Source organism: Palaemon carinicauda, chromosome 41 (genome assembly GCF_036898095.1).
Source record: "Palaemon carinicauda isolate YSFRI2023 chromosome 41, ASM3689809v2, whole genome shotgun sequence".
NCBI classification, from domain to species: Eukaryota; Metazoa; Arthropoda; class Malacostraca; order Decapoda; family Palaemonidae; genus Palaemon; species Palaemon carinicauda.
In genome coordinates this window covers 52,236,323-52,263,094 of record NC_090765.1, presented here as the reverse complement: position 1 = coordinate 52,263,094, position 26,772 = coordinate 52,236,323, and the positions used below count along the sequence as shown (strand labels likewise).

General features: G+C 42.0%; 1 protein-coding gene across 2 annotated transcripts in view; it reads left to right on the top strand.

Annotated features, from left to right (window-relative positions):
• The first annotated feature begins 344 nt into the window (after window positions 1–344).
• Window positions 345–26,772, top strand: part of LOC137632644 (uncharacterized) — an 83,015-nt gene continuing 56,587 nt past the window's right edge. The window contains exons 1-5 of one of the 2 annotated variants that reach the window (XM_068364713.1): window positions 345–474; window positions 3,383–3,559; window positions 5,125–5,260; window positions 10,058–10,253; window positions 18,033–18,237. In XM_068364713.1, the coding sequence (XP_068220814.1) occupies window positions 3,391–3,559; window positions 5,125–5,260; window positions 10,058–10,253; window positions 18,033–18,237 (706 nt within the window). In that variant the 5' untranslated portion in view covers window positions 345–474; window positions 3,383–3,390. Of the gene's footprint in view, window positions 518–3,382; window positions 3,560–5,124; window positions 5,261–10,057; window positions 10,254–18,032; window positions 18,238–26,772 lie in introns of both variants that reach the window. The other variant, XM_068364714.1, reaches the window with a different exon arrangement.

Sequence of the window (26,772 nt, the reverse complement as noted above, 5' to 3'; positions counted from 1 at the left end):
TTTCCTTCTTTCCTTTCCTCACTGAGCTATTTTCTCTGTTGGAGCCCTTGGGCTTCAAGCATCCTGCTTGTCTAACTAGGGTTGTAGCTTAGCAAGTAATAATAATAATAATAATAATAATAATAATAATAATATAATAATAATAATATAATAATAATATTAATAATAATAATAATAATAATAATAATAATAATAATAATAATAATAATAATAATAATAATAATAATAATAATAATAATTGTTCATTAATAAAACTCACATAAGAAAAATTATAAGTAAACTAGAATGAGCTAAGGAGCCGTTACAAATTATATATACACTACTACTACTACTACTGTTAATACTCTTGCGTTAGCATAGTTTTTCATTGCACGTTTTTTGTTTACTGTTGTGAATTGTGATATTAATAATGAAGAAACTTACTCCTGTGGCCATATCTTTTAGAAGAAATTAAACTACAAAATTTCAAACCAAGTACCAAATGGAGTGTTGGATTGTTGAGTTTTATTGTCTTGTGGTATTCATAAATATATCTTGTCATTCCTGAGCCACTGCTCCATTATGAAATGGGAATTCCCATACCATTTTCCGATATCACATACGCTTAATTAAGCATGTAACATGTTAACCTAACCCGATGCTGTACTTCAGTAATGCTATTTTATAATTTATTGGTCTTTTCTCTGCTGTGGCATACTTTGCTTACACTTAACACTTCAGTATCTCCTCACTCCCCTATTTTGTAAAGGGATACATGCCGCTATGTTCTTGTTAGCTTCGTGGTCAAGTATTTTAGAGTTACTTCAATTGGTACTACTAAAGTAGCACCAATGAGAGATCTACCTCCCGTTAGCACTTTAGTGTGAGGTCTACCTCCCGTGAGCACTAACGATGAAGACTACCGCTGTTTACTCCAAACCTAACCTAACGGTTTTCTTTTATATGAGTGGGGAGAGCGGAAGCGACAGGTCACGCGGTAGACCTCAGGTTTCACGTGGGTAGGCTACAAATGGTGGTAAACCTCATGCTAAAGTAGCACCCTTCAATTATTGTGTTTTATGATAGTTATGGACAGAAAAAGCATTTCTACTATAAGACAGGTGTCTTCTCTAGAAAAAACATTCGTTTTCTTGGAAAATGACACCTATTTTCACTGCAAATAATAACTTAATTATCTAAGAAATGATAATTATTGGGTCTAGCGTTCGTAGCTCACCATGTACCGCTTGGTGGTACATAGGAGCTTGATGTATTTCTTTTTCCGCGAGCGCACACCGGAGCAAAAACCACTAGATTTCTAAAAAAATATCCCCGTTCTTAGACGGTGTAACTGATTTTCTGTTTATTTGCTGTTGAAATGAAGATCAAATTCAGTGAAAGAACATTATTCACTAGTCTTGGGTAGTGCCTCTGTACTGTGGTCTTCCACTGTCTTGGGCTAGAGTTCCCATGCTTGAGGGTACACTTGGGCACACTGTCCTATCTTTTTTTCTCTTCTTTTTGTTTTTTAAAGTTTTTGTGGTTTACTGTATATTTGAAAGATTTATTCTAATGTTGTTACTATACTAGTAATATTTTATTTCAATTGTTAATTACTTCTCATGTAGTTTATTCATTTCCTTATTTCCTTTCCTCACTGGGCTATTTTCCCTGTTAGAGCCCTCTAAGTTATAGCATCTTGCTTTTCCGACTAGGGTTGTAGCTTAGCAAGTAACAACAAAAACAATAACAATGATTATATCATAGGAAAAACAATTTTTTTCTGTTCAAAATGTTGTTCAGTCCGTAATTATAACTTTACTAATTATTCAATTAATCACATAGTTCAATTGATATATACTTTGTTCCTGTATCTTTGGCAAGCATCACATGCTTCCCTATGTATGTTAGGCACAAGTGAGTATTTTAGCATTACTTCAGTCATGTAATTATTTAATCACTTGATTCAATTGGTCTTCGCTCCAACATGGTTTGATTCTCTTTGAATTTAATATTATTTCATTGCACCTCTGTTTTGGCAAGTAGCATATACTTAGCTTTGCTTTGTGCATCTCCCATGTTGGAGAGTATTTTGCTGTTATTTAAAAGTTTCAGGTGAACAACATATATATATATATATATATATATATATATATATATATATATATATATATATATATATATATATATATATATACTGTATATATATATATATATATATATATATATATATATATAAACACATGTGTTACTTTATTCACATTAATCAAAGTTCCGAGGGCAAGATTTGATTGCAACCCGCTTCTTTTGGCAGGAAAACTTCCGACATGACGTTGAAAGCATATTTCAAATCATCAATCTTTTTGTTTCTTTTTTTTTTGGTTCACGAGGTTAGAGAACTCTTTATCAGGATAAAATATTCTGTGACGTTCATGGCGGGAAATCTTAGATTACAAGTTGTGGCACTGGACTTTATGCTTGCATTATCCAGGTTGGATTTTTAATCATTGGTTTCTAATTGGATGAAAAAAAAAATTTCACGCATTAGCCCAGATCAAGTGGTGTCCCATTGGGTCATTTCAAATTACCTGTGTCTGCCTGTCGGCTGAGTGGAATGACATCTACAGCAAATTATAGGAACTATGGGAACGAGAGGATTGTGCCTAGAGATACAGCTCTGTCTGACATAAAATTTTATAGAAATTTTGTTGGTATAAAAAATCACAATTGTTCGGGAGGACATATCCGTAGGTTTTAGTGTGGGCTGAATAGTTATTGTTCTATGTCTGATAGTGGTAAGATTGAAAGTAGGTGGATTATGTTGGTCGGCTGATTAGCGAAGAGAGCAATGCTGGAGATAGAACCAGTTGAACTTATAGATTAATGCGATGATTGAAGTAATGCCAGAGTACTCGCCCACATAGTGATGTTCGTAGTGAACCATGTACTGCTTGCCACAACAGAGGGACAGGCGATAATGTTAAATTATGATTGAAGCAAGACACAGCAAAAGAAAGCCAACTAGGTAATTAATTAAATAATTGAATGATACCAAAATACTTGCCTACTTGGCTAATGTGAGTAGTGATGCATGTTACTGCTCACCAAAACAGATGTAAGGAGACAATGATAATTTGTGAGTGAACTGAGCCACGGTGGGTTGAAGACCAATAAGTGATTGAATAACATAATTGAAGGACTGTAACATTTAAATACATTTATGCCCTTAATGAAGTGTTGATGACAATGGACGCAGTTAGGAACTCCCATTTTCTATGAGCAGCAGCTTTTCCTGCTGATCAACTAAGGATTTGAATTTTGTAAAACACTTGTCATTCATGAATGTATTCTTGAACACTGAAAAAACTAAAATGATTAATTCTTTTTTTTCTTACTGTTCTAGAATCCAACATGGCTAAACCTGAAGCACATCGTAAGTTCTATGAATTTCCAAGTGAAAATGTCCAAGAAGACTCCAGTCGTCAGTCAAGAAATGATCCTGAAAAGTTTATTGAATATGTTTCCTCAAACATCATAGGGTCAAATACTGTGTTTTCATCCCCATTTGGACCACGTAAAGGTTTGATACCTCTAGTTTGTTAGTTAAATACAGCTCTTTTTAAATCAGTTTTTCTGTCGATAATTTGTTTCTGCACGAGTAAAAACCATCATCTTTTGATAGGAGTATAACTTCAACAAAGCTGGAATGGCAGTTTAAATGTCTAACGAGGTAGTTAGACAATAGTAGCTTGTGGTTGGAAGTAGGGCCCACTCTCTAGGCTTCACTTTGACTTTGTCCTAGTACACACGTGCTGATCTGCTGCTTTTAATCTGGCTTTGTTACTACATGTAATACAAACCTTCTACCTTTAGTAAAAGTATGACTTCGGTGAAGCTGGAAATGGCCGTTAACCTCTTCAACTAGGTAAATGTAGTTGCCTGTCAGGTGGCGGGACGCCCACCTATGTTGTGTTCTCTTCACTTTGACTTCGGCCACGGTGGTGTACCTTATGTGCTCTCCCCGCGTCCTGCTTCAGCTTAATTTGATTTTTGCTTCATCTTTTCATTTTCTCCATTAAAGATGTTGGCTCTGTTGGTAGACATGCGGCTTTGCTCTGTCAATCCTTATCAATTATGTAGCTTCTGGAGGGGGCATGACTGTTAAGAGGCTTCCCCCTGATGTGAGTGCAGGGAGCAGCCTCCTGTACAGTGGGTTGAGTTTATGAAGATAAGGAAGATAAGTTGAAGAGGTATTCATCAACATCAAACATGGGAATGCCCAAGCTGATACAGAAGAAACTTTTGAGCTCCTTCATTCCTCCTTCAGGTGCAAAACCTTCTGTGTCTCTCATTCTTTCTCTGAGGCTTAGTACAGCAGAACAAAGAAGGGGAAGGGAGTTCCCTTCTGCCCTCCGCGAGTTCTGTGAGTGAGACATGAGTATTTCCTTTCGCTAGCAAAGGTAACATAGTTATGCATAGATGTACTTTTACAATTATAGGTTTTAGTTTAGTTTTACATCCATAATCTTCATGGTACAGCAAAGTCCTAGGCACAGATATATCACCTATACTGATAGTACAATTTGTAAGTTTTATCTGTGGTACTACTCTCGCCATTCATAATAAGAAGCGAAACTCCAAGGCCTGGAACTATCTTCAAGCTGTGACAAGTAAATGCAGCTGAAGATAGGATCAAAGGTAACAAACTATTAAAGGAATTTTTCATTAACTTTTAATTCTATGTTGCCATTAATGTGGATTTTAGCTATTATACTGGATTACCACCATCCCTCCGTTATGCTGAATGGGGAAGATTTAAAAAAAAAAGGAAATTTTTACAATGAAATATATTAATTCAATACCTATCCATTTTTCATATACACTCCCTCCCACCTGCCTACTATCTAGTGGGTTCAGATGCAGCAGGGAGATGTTCATAAACAGATGAAGTGGGCTTCAATCCTGGAAAATTCTCATTTTCACTTTTTCTTGTCACAAAGCTCGCACTTGAAGCATGTTGCATATGAGTACAGTATTGGGTAAATACTGAAATGATAAATTTTAGTACACTGTATGATAATTTACATTTCTTGTGATGTTTCAAAATTAAAAAGGTTAACTTTTTGTGATTTTTTTTATTTTCAGCTGTCTACTGTGATTGCATAGCTTCAGGGAGATCTGTTAGATTTATTGAAGACTTCATTTTAAATGAAGTTTTACCTCAGTATGGATCAACGCATACAACATCATCCGTGACAGCTCTCCAGACAACACTTTTTAGGTACTGTTTTGTGGTGTTGAATTTTTTATTTACATTATTGTAAGTCTTCATAAGTCTTATCATAAGACAAATGGCTAATTTATATAATCAAATATAGAAAAATTATAGTCTATTATAGTATATGGCAAAATAGTATGTGATGATCAGAAATTTTGGCATTTCTCAAGTACTCACACATTGCGTAAACATATGATAATCTTACTTTGATTAGTTTTATTTAATAGTAAAAACGCCTTTGGCATATTTTCCTTTTTACTATTGAATAGAGCCTAAAGACAAAGTTTATATTCCTATTTTGCTTTGGAAATAGACAAGATTAAAATTGTAATTTCTAATCAGTATTTGTTAAAAGTTGGTGGTTTTTAAGAAATCACAAACCTAAGTATTTACTCGAGGCTTATACTTAAATGCATTATGTTTTGTGAAGTAAAATTGAAACCACTGTGATGGAAGATACATGATTAAAGGTGTTAACTCTGAAAGATATGGGAGGGCTTAACCCATGTACACATATAACTGTTAGCAGGGGTACCAGCAGCAATTCACATACAGTATTTCTGAAGTCTTTTGTACATTTGTCTGAAGCTTTTGTAGCTGTTTAAACATAATACCCTCTTTCCTTTCATTGCTCCATTCAATATACAGTATGTGTATATATATATATATATATATATATATATATATATATATATATATATATATATATATGATGGCTTCTGTTTCTTATGGGCCTCTTGTATGTCGTATCCCTTTGCTGAATTATTTATGTGAAAGTCGGTGTTTATTTAGACTAATTTGTTCATGGTAGTTCCTAAGTTTCAAGGAGTTGTACAGAAATCTATGCTTGTACAGGGAATATGAGGCAAAAGCTATCTTCAGCATCCTTAAGTGCAAAAGGCACTGGGAGAGGCAACTCAATGTCCTGGTTTAGCCAAAAACAAATGAAAATAAGAATAAGGAAAGGGGTAAGAAGTGATAGGTCATAACCACACCGGGTGTGATATACTGTACTGTAATTCCCATTTAAAGGAAGAAGATTATTTAGGTAAAACAGAAGTGGGAAGAGAATTTCAAATCTTAGCATTACTGTTCAGTATAGAGGAAGAAATCAAAATTGAACTTAGGGGCTTGAAGGTTAATTTTTATAGAGTTGGAAGATATGGCCGGATGACTGAGCAAGAACGTGAGATTGACTTTTCATAGTCATCCAATGAAGGTTCATGTTGAAAAACAAGAATAAATGTATTTTCTTTGGGATAAGTCACATTCGCTGCAAGGTAGGCCAACATAGATACTTTGGACTTATTGAAAGCTATTGCAGTTCTGTATATTCAAAAATTTTTATTTTTCCATTGATTATCAGAGTAACTTGTCCTCTTGATAATAACCAGGAAGACTGGAGTCCAGAAAAGTGGAACTAATGGTGCAAATTTTGTATGCCAGGAGCCCGAGATTACTGTTTAGGAAGTCAGAGTAGACATTACCATTGTTTTTAACCTGTTTAAGAAGACTTTGTTCTTCAGCTTCTTGAGCATCTTCAGTATGAGGAGAAGAAAACTTAGGCATCGCAAGAGAGGCAGCTTGAAAGTTTTTTTTTAGCCTCCTGGCTAGCGCAGTGGTAACGTGTTCGCCTAGCATTCGCATGGCAGCAGATCGATCCTAGCCTGGGACCGAGATTTTAAGCTGTTTACTGGGGAGACCACTGCTATGGTTAGGGACGACGGGGCGGTAAGGCTTGCCCGGCTGACATTCTGGTGATCATCTATTTTGATGAAATGTGAACTGAAACCAGACACCTTTACCTTTACAATAAAGAGCAGGTTCACTCTGTATAATGTAGCCAGGGTAAATCTTGATAATTTAAGGGCATTGAAGATACATTATTAGGTAAATACAAAAATGAATAATAGTTGCAGTTAGTATTTACGTATACAGTATTGTACTTGAAGCTAATATTGGGAGCTGTGGTGATATTGTTAACCACTTTAAAGGGTTTGAACCTAAGAGATATCGATATGATTTCAATTTAATAGTATGAACAGACCAGCTGGCTCGTAGATTACATGGGTTTTGTATTTAGTTTTCATCAGTTTTCAGGTAGACTAAAGTTATTAGGCTTCTTAGTTAAGGTAGCTTTAAGTATCTGGTCTTTGAAACAGAGCCCGAGAGTGTACCAACTATACCCATAGGATTATTTTAAAGGTCATAAACATTACTTGAAACTACCTCATTTAGGAAGACTAACGCCGAGTATCTCAAGGGTTATGGGATGCTCTGTATTCTGTTTGGTTGGCATACTAATATAATTTGAGTAAGGATGAACCCTTTTTGTATTTCTCTCAGTCTAATGACACTGGTGTCAGGCATTTTCAGGCCCTCCTGGGTAACCAGTTTGCTGGTCAAGGTTTGAACAGAAAAGCTAACTGGTATTAACTAGCTTATTTGCACATAACTCATTCGCGTCAGACTAATTACAGTATGTTGGTGCCATCCTGTTGGGCTAGGGAAAGGGTGGGAATCAATGGTGTTATAAATGGAAAAATATTAGATAATTGAATTGGTGAAGTGTTTCGTCTGTTCCCATGCCCATACAAACCTTTTGATAGTAATTTAATCATTACTGTATATACAGTTGTGACATGAAATGAACAGACAAAATTCTAATGGGATCTTATTTCTCACTGTTCGCCAATTTCTTGTATTCTATAGACCTTAGTTATTCTGCTCTGTTTACTTTTGCTATTTGGAAAGGCAGGGGCAAATTTGGTCCTTATGTTATTTTCCGTACTTTTATGGTCTTTTAATGCATTCACAATTCTCGAGGTGGTCTGAAAAATGACAGTTCTATCTTTGTGTGTTGAAGAAATTTATGTTACTTTAAAAACTTACTTATTGCAACATACGTATGGTGTGCAACAAGGTCAGTGTTCTTAGGACACTCCTTTCATGAGAATGCTAAGAAAAATAATCCTGAGGGAAAGCCTTTTGCTAAGACTTCCTTAAAATTCATAGTGATTGCTTTTCTAATCAGGGAGGGAGTGATGGTATTCATCTGCTAACTGGTACCCTCAGTGTCTGTCAAGTGGAACATAAACAGGTGTGACAGTTACCACTCTTCCTGTGTGTATAAGTGAGCTGTTCTACCCTAATCGAACACCAGCACTGGGGCATCATGTATGTGGCCATCTCTCCTTTCCCTGTCATGACATATTAGAATTTTTCTTTACCTGTATCATCCTGCTTTATGTAGTACAGAACTCGCCTGCCAACCAGTCCTTTTGGTTTTAGTTAGGAAAGCGCGAGCTTATTAAGACTACTGTACCACTATTGTTTTGTTAGTTGCAGGTTAAGGATTCTACCTGGACCAATCTCCAGCCACAAATGGTAGGCTGACAAGAATATCAATTATGTTATCTCCTCTTAGCTAATGTGGAGTTTGCTCACTAACAAATACTTCTGGGGTTAGTTAGCAATCGTGAACTTGATGTAACAGCTACCCTTGTTTTTACTTGTCAGTGATCGTACCCAGGTCGATCTCCAGCACCGTATAGTGGGCATGGGTAGTGTCAATTGCTGCTCCTCATGTCGCCTCTTGCCAACCATTAGGTTTGGGGCCACTCAAGAGGTGAGCCGGGTATATCAGTTACTGTTATTCTTACCAGTTGCGGGTTAGTGGTCCTTCCTAGACCGAAAACCAGCATTGTAGGCTGATGAAGGAAAGTATACACTGTCATTAGAAGTTATCCTCCTCCTCTGAGTTTGAGAGACATATGTCAGCATGACAGCTGGTGTAATGTTAGGCCTACAAATTACTAATTACTGTATGTCCAAAGAAGGTGGTATGAATATTTCTTCCCTTCTGCACGGCTCAACAGTGCCCCCCTGTGCTCGATGGAGAGGGAAGTTAGTACCAAGGCTGTGCATGATTATTCCATGCTCACAAGCACTAAGCGATGCTCCTCATGTTTCCAAACTCAGAGTCACATTCCTCATTCTTCTGAGCACCGAGTCTCACATCTTGTCCATGCTCCTCCCGCTCACAAACATTGTTTCTTGTCTTGGTCAACCGGTGGTCTCTTGGTCTTGGAAAAATCTGTTCTCAGCCCAGTCCTTTGTCTGCCTTTCATTTATATGTTCTGGGATCTGTTTTCGGATTCATGCTGGTTGATGAGCACTTGTCCCTCGTGAAGGAAAGAAGGCTCGTAAGTATCTGATCTAGAAGGACCTAGCTCCTGTTGAGTTTATTCGGTATGAGTCTCCAAGTCTGAGCGGGCCTAGGCGACCATGGCGCCAACAGTCCTAGAAGGTTCTGGCTGTTTTGAGGTGTTTTGATGATCTACACAGTATGCAACTTGACCCTTAATGCCTGTGGTCAGAACCCTAATTTTATCTAGAATATACCGTACTATTACATATCTCTTACTTAAAAGATTTTCATTGATATTCTAGTTATATATCCTGAGTTATACACATGTTATACTTCTTACACTTTTTCTCATTTGATTACAGTATACTTTAAAATATGGTATGTTAATAATTTATTACTGTAGTTCCATGAATTATTTGTGATTACATGTACAGCTTACATTCTCAAGAAAGAATGGTAATAGTGGGTTTTATTTAGGTCGAAATAGATCTGTTTAAGGTTAAACACCTGTTTTAGTACCCAGTTTAGTTAATGGTGAGCAAGAAGTGTACTAGAATAATCTTAGAAAATATAATTTTTTAGCCTATTTAGTAGTAATATAAGTCAAGGGAAAGCTCCAGTCATTAAAACATCTGTCGTGTATTTTTCAGACACGAGTCCCGAGAAATCATTCGTAATATCACGCAAGCATCCGAGCACGATCGAGTACTGTTTGTTGGAAGTGGAGCAACTGGTGCCATTCATAAGCTGATACATGGTTTAAGATTTCAGGAATCTCCTGTTGTTATCGTCGATCCATTCTCTCATCATTCATCTATTTTACCCTGGAGAGAAATTGGAGCAAAGGTAAGTCAACCTCTTGCTAAACTCATTTATGCAGTATTTTACAGTATTCAAATTGTGAGACATATATCTTATTATTATTACTATTATTATTATTTGCTAAGCTACAACCCTAATTGGAAAAGCAGGAGGCTATAAGCCCAGGGGCTCCAACAGGGAAAATAGCCCAGTGAGGAAAGGAAACAAGGAGAAAATAGAATATTTTAAGAACAGTAACAACATTAGAATAAATATTTCCTATATGAACTATAAAAACTTTAACAAAACAAGAAGAAGAAAAATATGATAGAATAGTGTGCCTGAGTGTACCCTCAAGCAAGAGAACTCTAACCCGAGACAGTGGAAGACCATGGTACAGAGGTTATGTTACTACCCAAGATTAGAGAACAATCGTTTGATTTTGGAGTGTCCTTCTAGAAGAACTGCTTACCAGACTATTCGGTGTATGTGTAGACATAAGGGAAAGTGAACCGTAACCAGAGAGAATGATCCAATGTAGTACTGTTTGGCCAGTCATAGGACCCCATACCTCTCTAGTGGTAGTATCTCAATGGGTGGTTGGTGCCCTGGCCAACCTATTACCTTATGTAAGCATTAGTTGCCATTTTTCCAGTCTGATATATAGGACCATAGAGAAGTTGTTAATGCTCATGAGGAGCATTGAGCAGTCTTGCCCACCCCTGGATCTCAGGCCCCAAGAGTGGGATGTGACCTCGGTATTCAGGCTCATACATATACTCAATTCTAGCCTTTGGAGGGGTCGTCAGACAAGGATTTGAATTTGAAGATTTTTTTCTTCTAGCTTTAGCATCGCTGAAGAGATTAGGGGAGTTGCACATTCTCTCTTACTTAGCCACCCACGCTTAGGAGGGGAAGGAGGTCTCCTTTAGTTTTGTGCCAGAGTTGGAGTCCAAAACACCCAACCCGTCAGCACATGACCCCAGGCTCAGTACCTTCTCCGTCTTCTCTCTACGTTGACTGTCGGGGTTGGGGACTATCCCACACCCACCAGCAACTATTACCACTTTGTTAAGTCTTAATGGCAGTTTTCAACTTTGCTAAAATCATACTCCTAGTAAAGGACCTGGGTCTGTTGTCTGGAAAAATACAAATTACTTATAAAATTAGAGATTTTTTGTCAGATTCTTGTCAGAATCTTGGGATTACAGCTGGTTACCATTATTGAGGTGTTAGGTACAAGTAGAGATTAAGAATTTTTTAATTGCTAAATGTAAGTTGCATTGAATGTTGTTATTCTAGTTTTTCATTTCATAATTTTAATAATCTATTCAAGTGTTTTTGTGTGAAGACTTTGCAATATTACATAATTTTAAATATTTAACTTAGCCGGTGAATATATAGCTGCAACTCTGTTGCTCGACAGACAAAAAACTGTACAAAAAAACTCGCTAGCGATCGCTATACAGGTTGCGGGTGTGCCCATCAGCGCCAACTGTCGGCCAGATACCAAACTCCATGTAAACAAAGACTCAATTTTCTCTCTGTCGACGTGTCGACAAGACGTACTTTACTCGCTGTTGAAACCTGGAGTTTTTCCCATCATCTTTGGTGAAGTACTATATTCTGGTTTGAGCTTTCGCAGTGCAGGTGTTTTATCTTCATCTTAAATCTTGAACTCGTTTTGGATAGATTTAATTTTTGGTGACAAAGAGAGTATGGACTTTCTTTGACTTTTAAATGGCCGACCCTTCCCTTAGACGGAAGTGTGTTTAGGCTTTTAGTAATTATCTTATCACGTTATAAATTAATTATAGATTTTCCTCTTCGATTAACATTCCATTTATAATAAACATAAAAAATAAATTTTAATGTTTTGTTTATATGCGACCTTTCCTGAGAGTAGGCGGTCCTAACTTGGAAACCGAAGTTAATCAACGTTGAGCCCTTTAAATCGTAAATAGCTTTTAAAGAGCTAAGGATTTAAAACTTTTTAAATGAAATATTTTATGAAAGAATTTCTTTGAATAGTCTTTGTACTGTTTTCAAAGATGAACTAACGTTTAGTTTATTTATGCTACGCAGTTTGCGCTCTATCGTTACGATAGAGAGAGAGTGTATCACGGTTTCACTTTGCAGAAAGAGTAAATCGATTCTGACGTTTTGTTCATTCTTCTTTCAAAGCTTAAATATTTTAAATTCTATTTTAAAGGAACTTTTTAATTGAAAAACCTTTCAGTTTTTTCCTTTGGTCAAATAACATGTTTTTTTGACGAAACGTAATTGGGCTCTTCTCTTAGGTGCGAAATCAAGAGAGAAAGAGAGAGATATAGAGACGGAGGGAGAGAGAGGAGAGAAAACGTTCCGTTCAAGCGGGTAACGTTGTTCTCGAGTTACTCTCGTCCCTAGTCTCTGTACGGGGAGAAAGGATAAAACGTTTTTAGTTTTATTCTCGTCCCCAGGCAATGTACGGTGAGAGATTGAAAACGTAGTTTTGAATGAACTAGTGTTTATTCTCTTCCCCAACCACTGATTTTTTTTATCTTAAAAGATGTTTACTGTTTTTTTTGCTGGTATTAATGTGCTTGCATTATATGCCTGATTTCGCATTTACTACCTTTTGATGAGGGTAGAATTGCGTGCTTCAGGTAGAAATCAGTAAAAGTTTCAATTTCAGTGAAATAAGTGCAAAACAGAAAATCGTAGTGATAAAGTGATATTGCGCAAAGTGTTACAGTGTTGCGTCCGAGGGTTCGTCTGTTCGTGCCTGTCGTTCACCTAGTCCGGGACCTCTTGCAAGCTCCCAAGCCCAGGGGAGAAGTAATGTCATACGACTTATGGGTTCGAGAGGCCTTGATCAGCGAACAGACGTTTCCCTCTATGGTATCGGGTGTATCTTACCAAGATCTCCCCTACCATAAGGCGAGAGAGACGTTTTTCTCCTCGTTATCCGAAGGCTTTTCGCATAAGAAACCTGTAACAAGGTTTCGAGACCCTTAAGCGAAAGTCAGTCCTTTCAGGACAGGTCCAGCGTCCTGGTTGCAGCCATTAGGACAGCTCTGACCCTATGCAGTCATCGGAAAACTGCTCGCCGCCTAACAAAAGCGTAACACAGACTCCGAGAGTCTTTTTTGTTGGCAAAGTGTTGCGGTCACAGACGTTACCCTCGTCTCTTACCGCAACCATTTCCGTGGATCCTTAATGGGTTGTACGGCAAGACATGCAGAATATGCTTGCCTCCCTTATGGAAGACTATTCTGCCGATTAGTCCGTTGAGTCTAGCCGTTTATCTCATCGATATCCTGGCTTTCAGCCAACCTAACGTTCCTTTGTGCATCCTGTTGACGTTGGCGTAGCTAAGTCACGTCAGTCAGGTTGTTTAGAACCACACTCGATGCGGTCTCGTGTGGATTTTCAGCCACATTTGGACGTTAGGCCACTTGCTGATGCTCCTGTTGACGTTCAGGACGTTCGCTAACAATCGGAGTTGACTTGTTTTGACGCTGTGCGTCAACCTCCGCATTCTAGAGTTGTTTTGACTGCTCAGTCTAGGCAGTCAAAGCAGTCTCGAGTGGACGCTGTGCGTCCTCACGCACCTGTTGTTGTTGACAGTTCAGTTGTTGACAGTTCACAGACTGTCAAGCAGTTACATGACGTTGCGTTCTGGTCCGCTACTAATGCACCAGTGTGTGTGGACTCTGCTTGTAAAGCATTGCCACCACGGTAGGTCTCTCCCTTGCTTGAGACTCAGCTTTTATCGGACAAGGTTCCTTTAGATGAGGAAGTTGCTGTTCCCCCTCCTACTGATATTCCCTTGAGGACTCTGTCAGACGGAGAGGAGCCTAAAGCTGCTTAGCCCTCTATGGACTTTAATTAAATCATGCTGATTTTTAAGGATCTTTGTCCGGATCTTTTTGTAACTGCTGCTCCTCGTTCGCCTAAACGTCAGAGCTTACACTAGGCCTAGCTACTTCGAAGCTAGTGCTCTCTCGCTCTCCTAGAGAGCTTTACGTCTGCTAGGCGACTGGTTTTTCACCAGGAGGAGTTTGGGGGATACAGCCTTTGCTTTCCCTTCTTTTAAACTGGTTTATAGAGCGAGAGTCTGATATGACACGAGAGAAGTTCTCGGCTTGGGAGTTCCTGCCTCTGCCCAGATAGACTTCTCAAATCTCGAAGACTCTCCCTGGCGCCTGGCCAGGAGACGCTCCAAGGTTTTTACAGGTCAGCTTCACAGCTGTTTTCGAGCCTTTGAAGTTTTGCTGTACAATTATGTCATGCATAAACAAGGCTTTCAGGGATGGAAAGCGGTACCGCCTCAGTCGCTAACCCCGTCTGTTGCCGCACCTGCTCCCGTAGACCCTAAATGGGCTTTGCTGCAAGACATGCAGTCCAAGCTTGCATCCTTGATAGAGGACTTTAATGCGGAGAAGGTTGCTGCTGAACCTTCTGGCCAACAACCTTCCAACCGGTCGGTTGTGCGTCCTGTTGACGCTGAGGTAACCTTCTCGCGTCTACCAGTTGAGGTGGTTCCTCCACCGATGCGACCCAGTGTGGGTTGCCAGCCGCACGTTGACGTTAAGCGACGCTCGGAGGTGGTTGTTGACGTTCAGGACGTTCAACAACCATCAGAGGTGACTTGTTTTGACGCGGTGCGTCAACCTCAGCAACCCGGTATGGTGTTGACTGCACAACCCAGACGGTCTAGACAGTCTCGGGTGGACGCTGTGCTTCCTCGCGCACCCATGGTTGTTGACAGTTCACAGACTGTGCAGCAATTCCATGACGTTGCGTCCGGCTCCGTCACGCATGCACCAGTGCGACCGGACTCAGCGAGCCAGACGTTACCCACTCCGTTGCCGTTTCCTCATCAGTTTTCGGATGAGGAACTATCTGATGAGGACGTTGCTGAACAACAAGACGATCAGCCCCCAGAATAGATCAAGCCCTGCTATCCATCCAGAAGATGCTGAAGAAGGAACGCTGCTCAGTCAGGCTGTGGATGAGTCTGGTGGGGACGCTGTCATCCCTGGAACAGTTTGTATCACTAGGAAGACTACACCTCCGTCCTCTTCAATACCATCTGGCTTTTCACTGGAAAAAGGACAAGACGCTAGAAGCGGTCTCGATCCCGATTTCCGGAAAGATAAAGTCTTGTCTGACTTGTTGGAAGGACAATATCAACCTAAGAGAGGGTCTTCCCCTGGCTGTTCAGACTCCCCACCACGTTCTCTTCTCGGACGCATCGGACTTGGGCTGGGGCGCGACACTGGACGGTCGGGAATGCTCTGGTCTGTGGAACTCGAGTCAGAGGAGCATGCATATCAACTGCAAGGAGCTGTTGGCAGTTCATCTGGCCTTGAAAAGCTTCGAGTATCTCCTTCGAGGCAAAGTGGTGGAAGTAAACTCGGACAACACCACGGCCTTGGCGTACATCTCCAAACAAGGAGGTACCAACTCACTGACGTTGTACGAGATCGCTAGGGACCTGCTCATCTGGTCAAAAGGTCAAGACATCTCCCTAGTAACGAGGTTCATCCAAGGCGACTTGAACGTCATAGCAGATTGTCTCAGTCGGAAAGGGCAAGTAATTCCAACCGAATGGACCCTCCACAAGGATGTGTGCAAGAGACTTTGGGCCACTTGGGGTAAAACATCCATAGATCTCTTTGCAACCTCGCTGACCAAGAGGCTTCCAATCTATTGCTCTCCAGTCCCGGACCCAGCAGCAATACATATAGATGCTTTCCTCCTAGATTGGTCACATCTGGATCTCTACGCATTCCCACCGTTCAAGATTGTCAACAAGGTACTGCAGAAGTTCGCCTCTCACGAAGGGACAAGGTTGACGTTAGTTGCTCCCCTCTGGCCCGCGAGAGAATGGTTCACCGAGATACTTCGATGGTTAGTAGACGTTCCCAGAAGTCTTCCTCTAAGGGTAGACCTTCTACGTCAGCCACACGTAAAGAAGGTACTCCAAAGCCTCCACGCTCTTCGTCTGACTGCCTTCAGACTATCGAAAGACTCTCGAGAGCTAGAGGCTTTTCGAAGGAGGCAGCCAGTGCGATTGCTAGAGCAAGGAGAGCGTCTTCCATTAGAGTCTACCAATCGAAGTGGGAAGTCTTCCGAGACTGGTGCAAGTCAGTTTCTGTATCCTCGACCAGTACCTCTGTAGCTCAAATAGCTGATTTTCTCTTATACCTGAGAAAAGGACGATCCCTTTCAGCTCCCACTATCAAGGGCTACAGAAGCATGTTGGCATCGGTCTTCCGGCATAGAGGCTTAGATCTTTCCAACATAAAGATCTGCAAGACCTCCTTAAGTCTTTTGAGACCACCAAGGAGCGTCGTTTGGCTACCCCTGGATGGAATTTAGACGTGGTACTAAGATTCCTCATGTCAGACAGGTTGGAGCCGTTACAATCGGCCTCCCTGAAAGATCTCACTCTTAAGACTCTTTTCCTAGTATGCTTAGCCTCGGCTAAAAGAGTCAGTGAGATTCATGCCTTCAGCAAGAACATCGGATTTTCTTCGGAAAAAGCCACTTGTTCGCTGCAACTTGGTTTTCTAGCCAAAAATGAGCTGCCTTCTCGGCCTTGGCCTAAATCTTTCGATATTCCCAGCTTATCGGAGATCGTAGGCAATGAACTAGAAAGAGTCTTATGCCCTGTTAGAGCTCTTAAGTTCTATTTAAAGCGTACTAAACCTTTACGAGGCCAATCTGAAGCTTTTGGTGTTCAGTTAAGAAACCATCCTTGCCTATGTCAAAGAATGCTTGGTCAGACTTTATCAGATTGTTAATACGAGAAGCTCATTCACATCTGAGTGAGGAAGACCGTACTTCGCTTAAGGTGAAGACGCACGAAGTTAGAGCTGTAACAACTTCCGTGGCCTTTAAGCAAAATATATCTCTGCAAAGTATAATGGACGCAACCTATTGGAGAAGCAAGTCAGTGTTCGCGTCATTTTACTTGAAAGATGTCCAGTCTCTTTACGAGAACTGCTACACACTGGGACCATTCGTAGCAGCGAGTGCAGTAGTGGGTGAGGGCTCAACCACTACAATTCCCTAATTCCATATCCTTTTAATCTGTCTCTTGAAATGTTGTTTTTTATGGGTTGTCCGGAAGGCTAAGAAGCCTTTCGCATCCTGGTTGATTTGGCGGGTGGTCAAAGTCATTTCTTGAGAGTGCCCAGATTAGGGGTTTGATGAGGTCCTGTTGTATGGGTTGCAGCCCTTGATACTTCAGCTCCTAGGGGTCTGTCAGCATCCTAAGAGGATCGCGAGGCTCCGTAAGGAAGACGTACTTATAAGGCAGAGTAATTGTCTAAGTCGACTTCCTTACCAGGTACCTATTTATTTTGTTTTTGTTATTTTGATAACTTCTAAAATGAAATAAAAACTCTTAGCTCATAAGATGTAAACATATTTAACTGGTCTCTACCCACCACCCTGGGTGTGAATCAGCTATATATTCACCGGCTAAGTTAAATATTTAAAAATGATATTTTAATTATAAAATAAATTTTTGAATATACTTACCCGGTGAATATAAATTAAACGACCCTCCCTTCCTCCCCAATAGAGACGCAGTGGGATGAGGAGAAAATTGAGTCTTTGTTTACATGGAGTTTGGTATCTGGCCGACAGTTGGCGCTGATGGGCACACCCGCAACCTGTATAGCGATCGCTAGCAAGTTTTTTTGTACAGTTTTTTGTCTGTCGAGCAACAGAGTTGCAGCTATATATTCACCGGGTAAGTATATTCAAAAATTTATTTTATAATTAAAATATCATTTTTGTTAATCATGGGATTATTTTAAATAGGTTATTAGGATACGAGAAAATTCAGCTGGCGATGTAGACCTTGATCATCTTGAAGAAACATTGAAGCACCACAAAGACGCTCGACATCTAATTGGATGTTTCACAGCTGCAAGTAACATAACAGGTGTTATTGTAGATGACATTAAGATAACTACACTTTTGCACACTTATGGTGCTTTGGCATTCTGGGATTATGCTACTGCTGGTAAGTGTTATTATTTGGCTACACTTTTTTTTTTTGAAATCCTGTCATTTGCAGATTTTTTTTCTTCTTAACTTATCCAAAGGAATTTCATGTAGGCAACATCCATTATTCATTGGTTCCTACATTTATACAAAGCTTTCCTCCTTCAGAATAGGGGAAATATGTCTTTAGTGGAGTTGGCATGGTTGTTGAATTAATTAAAGAAGTAGTTAATGATGTTTGGTGAGTACCAGTAAGTGGCCCTGCTCCTCCACCTGTCGTTAGGTCTTCACTTTTGTCTTCAGCTACAATGAGTATGGAGATACTGCTGCGCCCATACCAAACTTGTTCATCTTTCTTTATCTTGCCGGAATCGAATGCTGGCTGTACTTGTGAATTATGGATGTAAGAAAAAATCATTCTCACTTGCCAGGGAAGGGATGGAAGTTGCAACTGCTTTTTTGCTAAACCGGCTGTAGATCCACACTCTGTGTGCTTAGTGTAGTGGACATGATCATTCACAATTACCCCTATATGCTGAGTGTAGGTAGTGGCCTCCTGTGCTGTGGCAGGAGTATGCTTTGAAAGGGAGGAAGAAAGGTAAGCCTTCTCTGGCGTCTGTCTTGGCAGCACCCATGAAAATATCAAAGAAATCTTTTGCCTCCCCTATTTTCTCATTGAGTGTGTCTGCTACTGCCGCTTCTGTGGTTATGCCCCTGTCTCAATTCATGAGGGGTATGCGTCAAGAGCAAGGAGCCCTCAGATTTATGTTGACAAGCTTTCCAGGTTCTGGTGTCGTGGGCGGTCCCCCAGTGTTTGGCACATCCCATTATAAGTTTGAGGTTCTTCCATTGCCATGCAGACGGCCTTCAGTGAGCTTGACCTAAGGAAGGCTTGGGCCTCTTAAGGGCTTTCAGGTACAGTAGGGGTTCTATGACCTTTCTGAGGGAGCTTGTAGTTTCTCCCTTAGTGACGCTCCCTCCAAAGCCCAAAAGGACTGTCAAGACTTGTCCTGTGACACGAGTGCCACCAAGAAAATATCCAGCGCTTCAGGGTGTCACACCTAAAGTTGGACGTAAGTCGGCTCTGGAGCTGAAAGTGCGTGTTGCCCTGGTGCCGGGTGTCACCTCATGCATCATCTCTGACCTGGTCACCCCTGTGTTTGCCACCCCATCACCTGTGCCTGTGTTTGCTACCCCATCACCTTTGACTGTGTTTTTGGGGCCTGTGACCCCAGCCTCTTTGTCTATTTCAAGGTTCTTACTCTTCCCTTGTTTGAATCTTTGAGAAGGTCATCAGACAGTTTTGAAAGACACTTTTTTCTAGTCTTAGCACCGGTGAAGAGAGTAGGCAAATTGCACAGTCTCTCTTAGTCACCCATGCTGACGGTTGGAAGGAGGTCTCCTCAATTTAGGTTGCTAGAGTAATCTCCTTTGCTCTCGTTTAGGTCCAGGCAGATTATCACATCCAGGGAAGAAAAAGAATCAACCAGTTTTGGTACTAGGGGGACTTCTGACTCACCAATCAGCAAGTCTCTCTGCAGTATTTTAAAGGACAAGAGGTTCATTTACGGGTAGGAACAAATTAAAAGTTCTAAAAGTTATTTATATTTTTCTTAGCTATGCAAACTTCAGTCCTTTAGATTTTACTTCCCACCTCAACTGCCCCCCCCCCTCTGTGCTGAGCCGATGGTCAAAAGTGAAGATCTGCCGACAGGAGGGAGGACAAGGTTATTTGCCTGCTCTCACCTCCTGTTGATGAAGATTAATTCAATAACCATTCCATCTCTGCTAAAGACATTTTCTATATTTTAAAGGACTCAGGTTTGTATGCTGTAACTATGAAAAATAAAAATTACTTTTTGAATTTACTATTTATACAGATATAAATGTAAAGTGAGAGGAGTTTTGTTTGACGTTTGTGTGTGTAAAGGTCTTTGGATTAAGACGTACTTTCTTTGTACATAACCTTGTCAGTGTAATGTGTGCGTTGTTCTCACTCTATGTACTATCAGATTTCTTTTATAAACAAATACAGAGAGATATGGTACCTATTACCAGGGCTGGATTAGAATTTAAGAGATGAGACTTAATAATGAGGTTTTCTTAATACTGTATACTCTTGCATTTTGATACATCTGAATACCACTGTCCATCCTTCCTTCGTAATATTTTATTTAGTACTTGAATCCAGGTATTTTTTATTGAAATAAAGAATAATTTTAAATATTTAACTTAGCCGGTGAATATATAGCTGCAACTCTGTTGCTCGACAGACAACTCTACGGAAAAACTCGCCAGCGATCGCTACACAGGTTGCGGGTGTGCCCAACAGCGCCATCTGTCGACCAGATACCCAGCTCTTATGTAAACAAAGACTCAATTTTCTCTCTGTCGATGTGTCGACAAGACGTACTTTACTCGCTGTTGCTAAACTGGAGTTTTTCACATCTAATTGGTGAAGTACTATATTCTGGTTTTGAGCTTTCGCTGTGCAGGGTTTTTCTTCAAATAAATCCTTGAACTCTTTTTTATATCGGATTCTTTGTTGATGACTTAGATCGTTTTTGGAATTTTCCCTTGACCAATTCAAAATGGCTGACCCTTCACAAGTTCCCAAATTTAGGAAATGCAATGCTAGGGACTGTTCTAGGCGTCTTCCGAAGGCTTCTATCGACCCTCACACTGTTTGTTCCAATTGTCGGGGTAAAACCTGTCAATTGGAAGATCGGTGTGAGGAGTGCGTTGGCCTTTCGGAATTCGATTTTATCGAATTTCAAAAGTACACACGTAGGCTAGAGAGAGATAGAGTTAGGAGAAGTTCTTCTCGATCTATTGATGTATCCTCTCCTCATGCCCCACAACCTATTCCTTCCCCTGTAGTGGTTGTTCCTAACCCCCCTCCTAGCACTCAGGAACCATCGATGGCTGACATGATGCGTGCCATCCAGGCTCTGGGTGAGAGAGTTGAGTCCCTTGCAAGTGACCGCAATCAGCTCATGGCGGATGTTAAGGAGCTTAAGTGCCAAAGTGCAGTGGGAAGTGCTAAAGTGCCAAGTGATAGTGTTGTGGACAGTGTTGCGCTTGAGGGTTCGTCTGTTCGTGCCTGTCGTCCTCCTAGTCCGGGACCTCTTGCAAGCTCCCAAGTCCAGGGGAGAAGCAATGTCGTACGACGCATGGGTTCGAGAGGCTTTAATCAGCGAACAGACGTTCCCTCCGTGGTATCGGGCGTATCTCCCCAAGATCGCCCCTACCTACCTAAGACGAGAGAGCCCATTTATACCTCGTCGTCTGAAGGTGTTTCTCGCAAGAAACTTTGGACCAAGGTCTCGCGACCGTTAAAACGTAAATCGGTCCCTTCAGGACAAGTCCAACGGCCCGGTTGTAGCCACTGGGTCAGTTCGGACTCGTTGCCGTCATCCGATGACTGCTCACCGCCTAAGAGAGGCAAAGCGGTACCGCTTCAGACACTAACACCGTCTGTCGCCGCACCTGCTCCCGTAGACCCTAAGTGGTCTTTACTGCAAGACATGCAGTCTAAGTTTACGTCTCTGATGCAGGACTTTCATGCGGAGAAGGTTGCTGCCGTACCAGCTAGTGCAGTACCTAGCCTACAACCCTCCAAGCGATCGGTTGTGCGTCCGGTGGACGCTGAGGTAACCTTCTCACGCACACCAGTTGAGAGAGTTCCTCCACCCATGCGTTCCAGTGTGGGCTGCCAGCCGCATGTTGACGTTAAGCGACGCACGGAGGTTGGCTTTGACGTTCTGGATGTTCAACAACCATCAGAGTTGCCTTGTTTTGACGCGGTGCGTCAACCTCCGCAACCCAGTGTGGTTTCCACTGCGCAACCCAGTCAGTCTAGACAGTCTAGGGTAGACGCTGTGCGTCCTCGCGCTACCATGGTTGTTGACAGCTCACAGACTGTGCAGCAGTTCCATGACGTTGCGTCCGGCTCAGTCACGCATGCACCAGTGCGACCGGACTCAGTGAACCAGCCGTTACCCACTCCGTTGCCGTTTCCTCATCAGTTGACGGATGAGGAACTTTCTGATGATGATGTTGCTGCACATCAAGATGAACAACAATCAGAATTGGACGAGCCTAAGTCTACTCAACCCTCTTTGGACTTTAGAAAAGTTTTGGCTATTTTCAAAGAGCTGTTTCCTGACCAGTTTGTTTCTGTGGCTCCTCGTTCTCCGCCTTCAGAGTTTGTTTTAGGCATGCCCTCTACCGCACCTGCCTTTACTAGACTCGTCCTTGCACGCTCGTCCAAGAGAGCTTTGCGGGTGATAGGAGACTGGTTACAGTCCAAGAAGAGTTTAGGGAAGACAGCATTTGCTTTTCCCCCTGCTAGACTCTCTTCTAGATCGAGCGTCTGGTATGCCACGGGAGAAGTTCTCGGCTTGGGAGTTCCTGCCTCTGCCCAGGGCGACTTCTCAAGTCTTATAGACTCTCCCCGCCGCCTTGCCATGAGACGCTCAAAGATTTGTTGGTCATCATCGGACCTGGACCACCTTTTAAAAGGAATCTTTAGGGCTTTTGAAGTTTTTAACTTCTTAGACTGGTGCCTAGGAGCCCTAAGCAGGAAGATCTCTTCGACAGATAAAGAGACTTCTTTGCTCATTATGTCCTGCATGGACAAGGCCGTCCGTGATGGGTCTAATGAGCTTGCTGCATCCTTTGTGTCCGGAGTCCTGAAAAAGCGAGAATCTCTCTGCTCATTCCTTTCTGCTGGAGTTACACCGTGCCAGAGATCTGAGCTTCTCTTTGCTCCTCTTTCCAAGTGCCTATTTCCAGAAGTCCTCATAAAGGAAATAGCCGCTTCGTTAGTGCAGAAGGACACTCACGATCTTGTTGCGTCCTCAGCTTGCAAAGCTCCCCCTTTGCCTACCTTGTCAGCTAGACCAAGGATGGACACTCCAGCGTCTCGCTTTATTCCGCCCTTTCGTGGCAGAGCCTCCAGCAGAGGAGGTGCTCGTGCTGAAGGGAAGCGAGGGAAGAAGAAAGGATCCAAGTCCTTTAAGGGCAGAGTCTGACTGCCCGCAACTTCAGACAGCAGTGGGAGCCAGACTCAAGAACTTCTGGCAGGCCTGGGAGAAGAGAGGCGCAGATGCACAATCTGTGAAGTTGCTCAGAGAGGGGTACAAGATCCCGTTTGTACGAAAACCCCCTCTAGCAACGTCTCCCATCGATCTCTCTCCCAGGTACAGAGAGGAAGAAAAGAGACGAGCCTTGAAACGGGAAGTGTCTCTTTTGCTAGAGAAGGGAGCGGTGGTCAAAGTCTCGGACCTTCAATCTCCAGGATTCTACAACCGCCTCTTCTTGGTTTCAAAGAAGACAGGAGGGTGGAGACCGGTGCTAGACGTCAGTGCTCTGAATGTCTTTGTCACAAAGACGAAGTTCTCCATGGAGACCACAAAGTCAGTCTTAGCAGCGGTCAGAAGGGAAGACTGGATGGTCTCTTTAGACCTAAGGGACGCCTACTTCCACGTCCCCATCCACCCAGACTCCCAACCTTTTCTGAGATTCGTTTTCGAAAAGGTGGTCTACCAGTTTCGGGCCCTGTGCTTTGGCCTAAGCACAGCTCCTCTCGTGTTTACGAGGCTGATGAGGAATGTTGCCAAATTCCTCCATTTATCGGACATCCGAGCCTCCCTTTATTTGGACGACTGGCTTCTCAGAGCCTCTTCCAGTCGTCGCTGTCTGAAGGATCTAAAGTGGACTCTAGATCTGACCAAGGAATTGGGACTCCTGGTCAATTTGGAAAAGTCGCAACTGGTCCCATCCCAAACTATTGTGTATTTAGGGATGGAGATTCACAGTCTAGCTTTTCGGGCTTTTCCGTCGGCCCCCAGAATAAGTCAAGCCCTGTTATTCATCCAGAACATGCTGAAGAAGGAACGCTGCTCAGTCAGGCTTTGGATGAGTCTGGTAGGGACGCTATCATCCCTGGAACAGTTTTTGTCATTAGGAAGACTACACCTCCGTCCGCTTCAATACCACCTAGCTTTTCACTGGAAAAAGGACAAGACGCTAGAAGCGGTCTCGATCCCGAGTTCCGAAAAGATGAAGTCTTGTCTGACTTGGTGGAAGGACAATATCAACTTAAGAGAGGGTCTTCCCCTAGCTGTTCAGACTCCCAACCACGTTCTCTTCTCGGACGCATCGGACGTGGGCTGGGGCGCGACGTTAGACGGTCGGGAATGCTCAGGACTGTGGAACTCGAGTCAGAGGAACATGCATATCAACTGCAAGGAGCTGTTGGCAATACATCTGGCCTTGAAAAGCTTCAGGTCTCTCCTTCGAGGCAAAGTGGTGGAAGTGAACTCAGACAACACCACTGCCTTGGCGTCCATCTCCAAGCAAGGAGGGACCCACTCACTGACGTTGTACGAGATCGCAAGGGACCTGCTCATCTGGTCAAAAGGTCAAGACATCTCACTAGTAACGAGGTTCATCCAAGGCAACTTGAATGTCATGGCAGATTGTCTCAGTCGGAAAGGGCAAGTAATTCCAACAGAATGGACCCTCCACAAGGATGTATGCAAGAGACTTTGGGCCACTTGGGGCCAACCAACCATAGATCTCTTTGCAACCTCGCTGACCAAGAGGCTTCCAATCTATTGCTCACCAGTCCCGGACCCAGCAGCAATACATATAGATGCCTTTCTCCTAGATTGGTCACATCTAGATCTCTACGCATTCCCACCGTTCAAGATTGTCAACAAGGTACTGCAGAAGTTCGCCTCTCACGAAGGGACAAGGTTGACGCTAGTTGCTCCCCTCTGGCCCGCGAGAGAATGGTTCACCGAGGTACTTCGATGGCTAGTAGACGTTCCCAGAAGTCTTCCTCTAAGGGTGGATCTTCTACGTCAGCCACACGTCAAGAAGGTACACCAAAGCCTCCTCGCTCTTCGTCTGACTGCCTTCAGACTATCGAAAGACTCTCAAGAGCTAGAGGCTTTTCGAAGGAGGCAGCCAGTGCGATTGCTAGAGCAAGGAGAGCATCCACCCTTAGAGTCTACCAATCGAAGTGGGAAGTCTTCCGAGACTGGTGCAAGTCAGTCTCTGTATCCTCAACCAGTACCTCTGTAGCTCAGATAGCTGACTTTCTCTTATACCTGAGAAAAGGACGATCCCTTTCAGCTCCCACTATCAAGGGCTACAGAAGCATGTTGGCATCGGTCTTCCGGCATAGAGGCTTAGATCTTTCCAACAATAAAGATCTTCAAGACCTCCTTAAGTCTTTTGAGACCACTAAGGAGCGTCGTTTGGTTACACCTGGTTGGAATTTAGACGTGGTACTAAGATTCCTCATGTCAGACAGGTTTGAGCCGCTACAATCAGCCTCCCTGAAAGATCTCACTTTAAAGACACTTTTCCTGGTATGCTTAGCTTCAGCTAAAAGAGTCAGTGAGATTCATGCCTTCAGCAAGAACATCGGATTTTCGTCAGAAAAAGCCACATGTTCGCTACAACTTGGTTTTCTAGCCAAAAATGAGCTGCCTTCTCGACCTTGGCCTAAATCGTTCGATATCCCCAGCTTATCGGAGATTGTAGGCAATGAACTAGAAAGAGTCTTATGCCCTGTGAGAGCTCTTAAGTTCTATTTAAAGCGCACTAAACCTTTACGAGGCCAATCTGAAGCTTTATGGTGTTCAGTTAAGAAACCATCTTTGCCTATGTCAAAGAATGCTTTATCCTACTTTATCAGACTGTTAATACGAGAAGCTCATTCACATCTGAGTGAGGAAGACCAAGCTTTGCTTAAGGTGAGGACACACGAAGTTAGAGCTGTCGCAACTTCCGTGGCCTTTAACCAAAATAGATCTCTGCGAAGTATAATGGACGCAACCTATTGGAGAAGCAAGTCAGTGTTCGCGTCTTTTTATCTAAAGGATGTCCAGTCTCTTTACGAGGACTGCTACACACTGGGACCATTCGTAGCAGCGAGTGCAGTAGTGGGTGAGGGCTCAACCACTACAATTCCCTAATTCCATACCCTTTTAATCTTTCTCTTGAAAATTTTTAATGTTGTTTTTTGGGTTGTCCGGAAGGCTAAGAAGCCTTTCGCATCCTGGTTGATTTGGCGGGTGGTCAAAGTCATTTCTTGAGAGCGCCTAGATTAGGGGTTTGATGAGGTCCTGTTGTATGGGTTGCAACCCTTGATACTTCAGCTCCTAGGGGTCGATCAGCATCCTAAGAGGATCGCGAGGCTCCGTAAGGAAGACGTACTTAAAAGGCAGAGTAATTGTTCAAGTCGACTTCCTTACCAGGTACCTATTTATTTTGTTTTTGTTATTTTGATAACTTCTAAAATGAAATAAAAAACTCTAAGCTCATAAAATGTAAACATATATTACTGGTCTCTACCCACCATCCTGGGTGTGAATCAGCTATATATTCACCGGCTAAGTTAAATATTTAAAAATGATATTTTGATTATAAAATAAATTTTTGAATATACTTACCCGGTGAATATAAATTAAATGACCCTCCCTTCCTCCCCAATAGAGACGCAGTGGGACGAGGAGAAAATTGAGTCTTTGTTTAC